The sequence below is a fragment of the Ursus maritimus genome, unplaced genomic scaffold (assembly GCF_017311325.1).
Source record: "Ursus maritimus isolate PB19 unplaced genomic scaffold, ASM1731132v1 scaffold_7, whole genome shotgun sequence".
In the NCBI taxonomy this organism is placed as follows: Eukaryota; Metazoa; Chordata; class Mammalia; order Carnivora; family Ursidae; genus Ursus; species Ursus maritimus.
In genome coordinates this window covers 12,437,548-12,445,004 of record NW_024426885.1, presented here as the reverse complement: position 1 = coordinate 12,445,004, position 7,457 = coordinate 12,437,548, and the positions used below count along the sequence as shown (strand labels likewise).

At 41.7% G+C, this 7,457-nt stretch overlaps 1 protein-coding gene across 2 annotated transcripts in view; it reads right to left on the bottom strand.

Annotated features, from left to right (window-relative positions):
• Positions 1 to 586: 586 nt before the first annotated feature.
• CACUL1 (CDK2 associated cullin domain 1) overlaps positions 587 to 7,457 on the bottom strand; it is a 67,725-nt gene continuing 60,854 nt past the window's right edge. Inside the window, exons 6-7 of one of the 2 annotated variants that reach the window (XM_040623939.1) lie at positions 6,005 to 6,048; positions 587 to 5,565 (exon numbers count right to left, since the gene is read on the bottom strand). In XM_040623939.1, the coding sequence (XP_040479873.1) occupies positions 5,245 to 5,565; positions 6,005 to 6,048 (365 nt within the window). In that variant the 3' untranslated portion in view covers positions 587 to 5,244. The remainder of the gene's footprint in view (positions 5,566 to 6,004; positions 6,049 to 7,457) is intronic. The other variant, XM_008685056.2, reaches the window with a different exon arrangement.

Sequence of the window (7,457 nt, the reverse complement as noted above, 5' to 3'; positions counted from 1 at the left end):
AATCCTGCTGTGTGCGGTAATCAAAAAGAAGGTACCAGTACAACACAGCTTAGGTTTTAAAAAAGAGAAGGATGACAACTGGCATTCTGAGAACACAGTAGGAAAGACACTTGAAAAGAGAAAGCGAGAGAACTAAAATTATAAAGTGAGATTTCAAAAAACCTAGCGGATAATATTAATTTCATAGCAAGAAACCACAAAGGGTTATTTTTTAAAAGCGTGATATCATCAATGCAAAAAATCACAAGTCAGAAGCTTTTTATAAGGGTCCACAATGTGCCAGTGTTTAACGAAGAAAAACAACATACATATGTACATATGTATGGTACCACATACGTATGCAGACTAGGTAACTATATGTATATAATTAAATACACACACACACACACACCCCGTTTTTTTTATCACTGGTACAAAGGTCAAGATGGACACTCACCCTGCTAGCTGATTAACTAGCTGACAGAACAGACAATGTGCTGAATGTGGTCATTATCTAGGAGGCATTATGAATATACTGTAAGCAAAATCATATGTTCTGTATTATAACAAAGTTCCAGTGAACCAAGTATCAACATAACAAGCCAAGGACATCTGTACAAGATTTATTTCATTAACCACAATGTTTTCGAGTGATGGTATACACCCTAATACAGAACGAGTGAATCCAAATCCATCAAGAGTTAAAGGTCAGAGCCAAAGTCAGTGGCTTTAATCCCCAATCAATAAGAGTTTCATCTACCATTTTGTTTTTCTTGGATTGATAAAAGAGTTGGTGTACAGAACACCCTGTTCTAAGCTCCACCATGCTTTCCAACAAATAAGCACCACCAGGGACTAGACTTCATTGCTCATCCTTGCTCTGGCTGTGCTGGTGGGTGGCAAGAGCCTCTTGTCTGCATCTGACCTCCTATTTATTCATAAGCATTCCTGTTTCCAGCCATAGCTCCCCACAACTTCACAGTTGAATAATTTCTCCTGAATTGCATGGTTGTAATATTGACAAACAGGGCTAACGAGAGCAATTAAATTGCCATCTGTTTAACAAAACATACCCTTCTAAGAGAATATCCACAGTCTCATTGCATTTAGTACATCATCACCACGTTGAAATGACATGTTAGAATCAATACAAAATATTTATTTTTTTCCAAACCACAAAATTTACCCCAGAGTCACACTATAAATTTCCTAGAATTATAAACCATTAACATTTTTCTAAACAATGCAGTCCAACCAGAAATGAAGATAATTTTCGACCAGCAGGGGTACAATGTATACTGAGGTCCTGTAAGAATGTACCTCTGATGAGGATTTTCTCTAATTCTCCCACAGCCACACCATCAACATCAGCAGAAATAGTGTATGTACTTGTGCCACTCAGCTCTGGAAAGAAGTTCAAAACAGGGTCTTGGCCAGGGGAGGAGGGAAAGTGTCAGTGACTTACTTCATCAAAACCAAGGGGACAAAACAGGAATCATTACCCCTGAAAAGGAACAGGGGTCCTTTCATCGATTCTGGTGGCCAGAAACTGGGGCAAATTTCCATAAGGTAATGAAAGTAACAAGAAAGCCACTTCTCCAAGAACTCCTATTTTAACTTCTGATAAACATGAACTGCATCTTACGCAATCTTACTGAAAACTGCAACCACAACCGAAAAGGTCCTAGAAACCTATTCTAGGTGTCCATCAAGGGATTCACATTCTGATCTTATATTTTAAAGTCCCCTTAAGAGGCCTAGACCTGGAGTAAAGTAAACATAATACTCTGAAGCGCAATGAGACACCATAAAAAAAAAAAAAAATCAGCTCAAAACATCCAAACCGACTGGATACCTAATGTAGGTTTTTTGTTTTCCTTCTTCGTTTTAAATGTTTTAATATCTCAGATTAGTGTATATTCATAAAACAATGTTCAGTTATTTTTAATAATAGCTGCTTATTAAACAACTGAATTTTAGCTCAAGGGCAATGCCTCTATAATAATCATGGAAATAATTAACTGCCATAAAACAGAAAACACAGAAGAAAATATAGCCAGTCTCAATAAGAAAAGAAGACAGAATCTGGAAGGGCTACTCCGGAGATTAAACAGGCTTATTTAAATACTATGATACAAGTGCTCCTGCTCACTTTATGCTGCAGAAACCGGCACACTGGGCACACTGGGCACACTGCTAGATCACCATGACCTTTGCTAGTACGTGTGCGCAGACCACCACTCTCAAGTTCTCCTTTTCCGCTGAAACGTTCAAGTCCCTTGTTCGGTCAGTACAGAATATTGCAAGGCGATGCATGAGCAAACTTCCTGAGCAATTCTCCATGTGTGCAAATTTGCAACCCGACAGAAAGCACGGCGTCTATAGCCAGGGGAGCGGTAGCCCTACGGGGCTGGGGCACCGGAGACGCACACACAGCAGTAACGCCACAGGCGCCCATTCTCCTGCCGTCTCACTTCCCACTCGGTTTCCATCCTACACCCAAAGTAAGGGAGAGGAACTGCCCCAAATTTGTAAAAGGGACAGGAAAAAAAACCCAAAAAACCTTCCTACAAAATTTAATAATGCACAACTCATGCATCCAGGTTTGTGTTTCTTCTGCAGCCACCTAAGAGCCATTAGATAAGAGGCACACTCGACCAAGTTCTGCTTTCTGCCCCACAGAAAACAAAGCAGTAGCTCCTGTCAGGTTAGGGGGCAGTTGTGACAACAGAGACCAGGAGAGGACACTGTCACCCAAGCGTAAGGCTTGGTGACCAACTTTTGAAGCAAGTACCGTCTCTCAAAAGCATCACCATTTACTTTGACAGGTCATTATTCCAAGGTGACTGAGCTGGCTTGCTTCTGGAGAGTCTAGTTTCAGGCCGCACGTACACACCAGTCAGGCTCGCCGAATCGACTACGTGTAGCCGAGTGAGACAATCGATGTACAATTTTCTGTCCTCAGTGATTTGGGCCCCACAGAAGCCAGGATTTGACGAGGGTGGAAAAACTAGATACTGTACTGGCAAGAAGAATACAAGTAAACATGAGAAGAAAATACTTTCTGGCCGACCGTGCTTAGTCAAATACAAAATGGAGGGCAAATCTTATTTCTCCTCATGTTGCAAACTAAGAATTTTGTTAAGAAACCCAATTAAATAAACAAGGTCAATTTCTACTTAAAATCAAGAAACAGGTTTTTCATCCTGCAATGTACCTCAAGGGACCAAAATGAGTAACAACCAAGTCACATGCACTAGGAGGAGAGGATATTCTTTCTACAGTGCCTTCCATTCGCGGCTTTGCAGTACCAAGCCCTGGCCCACTGCGAGCTGCAGTCGCTGTGCAAATACTTAAACTAAATTTTGCAATCTTTGCCCACTTTTTGTTAACACATACATAATAATAATAATAAAAAGAAGACAATATGAAACATTTCTCCATTAACTTAATAATGCAAAAGCATCCGAAGATTTTAATGCCAATTCACATCATAATACAATGCTTTTATAGAGAAAGTTCCATTGTTGACCAAAGAAGACTCTCCCAGAAAAAAACATTTGGGCACATTATTAGGATAATGAAGAACTCATCCACACTTAAAGAAACATCCCAATTTTATTCCCTTCAGAAGTACTATTAAAACCACTCAGGAGAGACGTCAGTCGCAGGTGTTACTTACAAGCCTGCAGCAAGCATTCTGTGGCAAACAGTAAAATTTGGACTTCATGATAGAATGGAATTCTTCCTTGACACCACAATGTTACTGGGGGAGCAAATCAACCTGTACAGGGCACAGTGAGATCCTGTATATAGTCTTCCAGTAATTCAGTGTTTATCAACACAATCTCAGACACTCGCAGAGTTAAATGAGTCCAGTTCAAAGTCCTCTGCAAAATCCACCAACTCTGGTTGAAAAGTACTTAAAAAATAAACCTGACAATCTTTACGTTTACTTCTCAGAACAGTAATTTTACAAATAGAGGACTTCTATTAGATGACTTCCTTGCTCCTATCATCACACTTCAAACTCTCCCATCCAGCCTGCTCCCGAAAAAAGACAAACTGAATTGGCAGAGGCAAATCTACGAAAAACCTGACAATCAGAAGTGTGACACTATCCCTGATACATCTTATTTTGCCCCAAATTCTCTGAAGAGGTAAATATTAGTGTGACATAGCCAAACAGAGCCAAGCTAATGCTCAATTTAGAGTCAAGCAGAATTTGAGAAGAGAAATATTTTCACCTGCCACATCTATTTTTCTCTGCCTTCCAGAAACCAACAGAATAAGCTTTAGAGTCTTCTGTAAGAAACTAAGCAGCACTGTGGGTGTAGAACACAGCTGTGTCAGGCTGGAAGGAAGCTTGAGCCAGCAGTGCTACTTCACTATCATACTTGAATATAATGCTAAAAAAAGACGCAGACTGCAGACTTGTTTTTTAAAGTACCTATCTCACCCATTTAAAATGAAATGGATCCGGAAGCCCACACCTATTATTATATTTGGATTTAATAACCGTATCTGCTTCCTAGAGCATCACAGTAACTAGCTGTTACCACTGGAAAATTCTCCACGATACTAAAACGGGAGCTTTAGTGCTATGAGTACAGCCCACCCCAACACTAGCATCATGCCAATACTCCAGCAGCTGGTGAAATCATGTGAAGTGACAGAGGGAATGGATATGTTCTACAAGAGTTGGTCCCCAACGTTAACATGAATATGCCACGGTGAGGCAGGGGGGGATCTGACCAATGAGCAACACGCTTCTATTTTCCCACTTACTTAGCATCCTGCTACCAAGTCACACCTGACATCTTAGTGGGTTAGTCTGTGATACCATACACTTTTTCAGGAAGCATCTGTGAGTTGAATACCATGGTCACAGAGTTGCAAAGTGCACAAAGCTCAAGGCACAGAGTAGAAAAAAGTTGTGAACTGGTGAGGGGAAAAGTTACAGCAGAAGCCGAGTTGGCATTTTCCTTTAACAAGACTTTCTAATGCTAAACAAAGACCAACTCTTTTAAAAGGGGGTTGTTTTGGTAATGGGTGAAAAACACTGTACTGTAATGATCTGCTTGATTTTAAAGCAAAAGAGATCCTGATGTGTAAAGCCAAGATGCTGAAGTGCCAACGCCAAGTCCACAAATGAACAAAACAAGTGCTTAAAAAAAAAAAAAAAAAAAAGATTCTTCTGCCCTTATGTTTTTGGAGGAAGCTGCTGATGTTGGCTGCTGGATTTCCCTTAGCAATGGTCACTTTTCAAGACGCTTGTTCCTCACGGAATCTGTAGATAAACTCATTAAAAGATTGTCCCATTTCAAAATCATCCCCAAGTCTAGCAGCAACTGACTGTTTTTTGTTTTTGTTAGTTTTTTTGTTTTTTAAAATTACAAACCAAAGTAAGAAGTCCAACACCCTCTTCCAAGAACAACTCCGTGACAGAGCTCCTGAGTGTCTGCAGGCCCCCGCTGTGCTCCGATACAGTCTCTGCAGCTCCTGTGTCCTCCTTTCGGGAAGCAAAGTACATTCAACACGTTCACTATCTGTACCCTCTGGAACTTGCACATGCTGATGAGCTGTCTGGAAAACAAACATGCAATGGGAAAAAGTATGACTGGCAGACGGCATTTGATAATGGTAAGAAACCGTTTATTTAATACGTATTTTTCACCCTTCTCTCAATCCCCAAAAGATCTACAAAAAAAAGAAAGGAAAAAAAAAAAAAGCTGACTGAAGCGAGAGGGGCTGCGTCATCAGGCACTGAGGCGGGGCTACCGTCCCATTCTAGGAGAGACTCCAGAATCTGGGAGGCTCCTGACAGCTGCTGAAAACCGCGGCCACCAACTAGACTCCAGAGCTGCCGCAGCTTGCGGAACAGTCTGGCCTTGATCACACAGAGTGCCTCGTGAGGCCACCGTCGAGAACACTATGGATTTCATTATACTCACCTCACGGTCCCCACCCGGAGCTGCCTGCCATAACAAAACCAGCAGAAATGGTAAGGAACATCATTACTTACTATAAGCCAACTCATCCCCAGCTCTTTTCCGGGACTGGTCACCTCTGGGGATAAGAAAAGAAGAAGTAATCAACAGAACACGTGGACATCTTCATACACCAAACAGGAGGAATGAAGGGACAGAACCGATAACAAGTAAAGCAGATACTTCAATTCTAACCTATCTTAAAACAGACATTAAACTTAAACAGTAGTACAGTCATTTACAACCTGAATATTCTTAGCTAAACGGTGCTGCCTTTTAAATATGGAAAGCTATCAAACGAAGGAAGGGTTATCTATAAAAATGGCTTACACTGGGTTCTAGAAACAGGTTTAAACTAAAAATGTCTTTGAGGGGCACCCAGGCGGCTCAGCCGTTAATCATCTGCCTCCGGCTCAGGTCGTGATCCCAGGGTCCTGGAATCAAGCCCCGCATCAGTATCCGCATCGGGCTCCCTGCTCGGCGGGAAGCCTGCTTCTCCCTCTCACACTCCCCCTTGCTTGTGTTCCCTCTCTCGCTGTCTCTGTCAAATAAATAAATAAAATCTTTAAAAAAAATAAAATAGAAAATAAAAATGTCTTTGAAGATAAACCTGGATTCTGCTACCAACATCCCTAGTGACCTGCATATACTTGGACAGATTTCAGATATGAAATAGAGGATAATCCAAAATGTTCCCCCAAAATGCCCCCCCTTTTAAGCAGACTTCACACCCAGTGTGGAGCCCAACATGGGGCTGGAACTTACGACCCTGAGATTAAGAGTCAGATGCTCAACCAACTTAGCCACGCAGGCGCCCCTCCCCCCACGCAGCCCGACTGTAAGACCAAACACTGCTTAAGGCTTTTGAAAAATCTCAGAATCTTAAGGTATGCGAACACCCTTCCTGCAGGTGGAAGAACACGAACCTTCACATGAATTAAGCAGTTCATCTTCAACACCTGTAGAAGTTCTAGTTCCACTTTACAGATAAGGAAATAGAGGTCCTGATTAGGTCCTGTGCTGCCTGTAAAATCCTAGTTTTGTCTCTCCAGTTTCTCAGACAATAATCCAGACAAATAACTAAAATGCTCAGGTAATGAGGAATAACAACGGACTGGCTTGCTTTTTCTTGCTCGGTCCCTTAGTAGCGTCTATACAGTTCATCTCCTCTTTCCCGAAATACTTTCGGCTCCACCCAACACTGTCTCTGGCCACTGTTTCTTCTCCGTGTATATATTCTGCGTAGTCTAGGATGGCGATCATACCAGTCCCGTGACTTGAAATACTATCCATATGCCAGTGACTCCCAGATTTCTGTCTCCAGCTCTGATCTCTTCCCTACACTTCAGACTTATAGGTCCAGCTGTCTCATCACCACTGCCACTTGGATGACTGATAAATATTGCCAGTTTACCATGGCCAGAATGCAATCTGTCTCCACTCCATCCCCACTCCTTCTTCAGTCTTTCTCAATAAATGGCACTACTA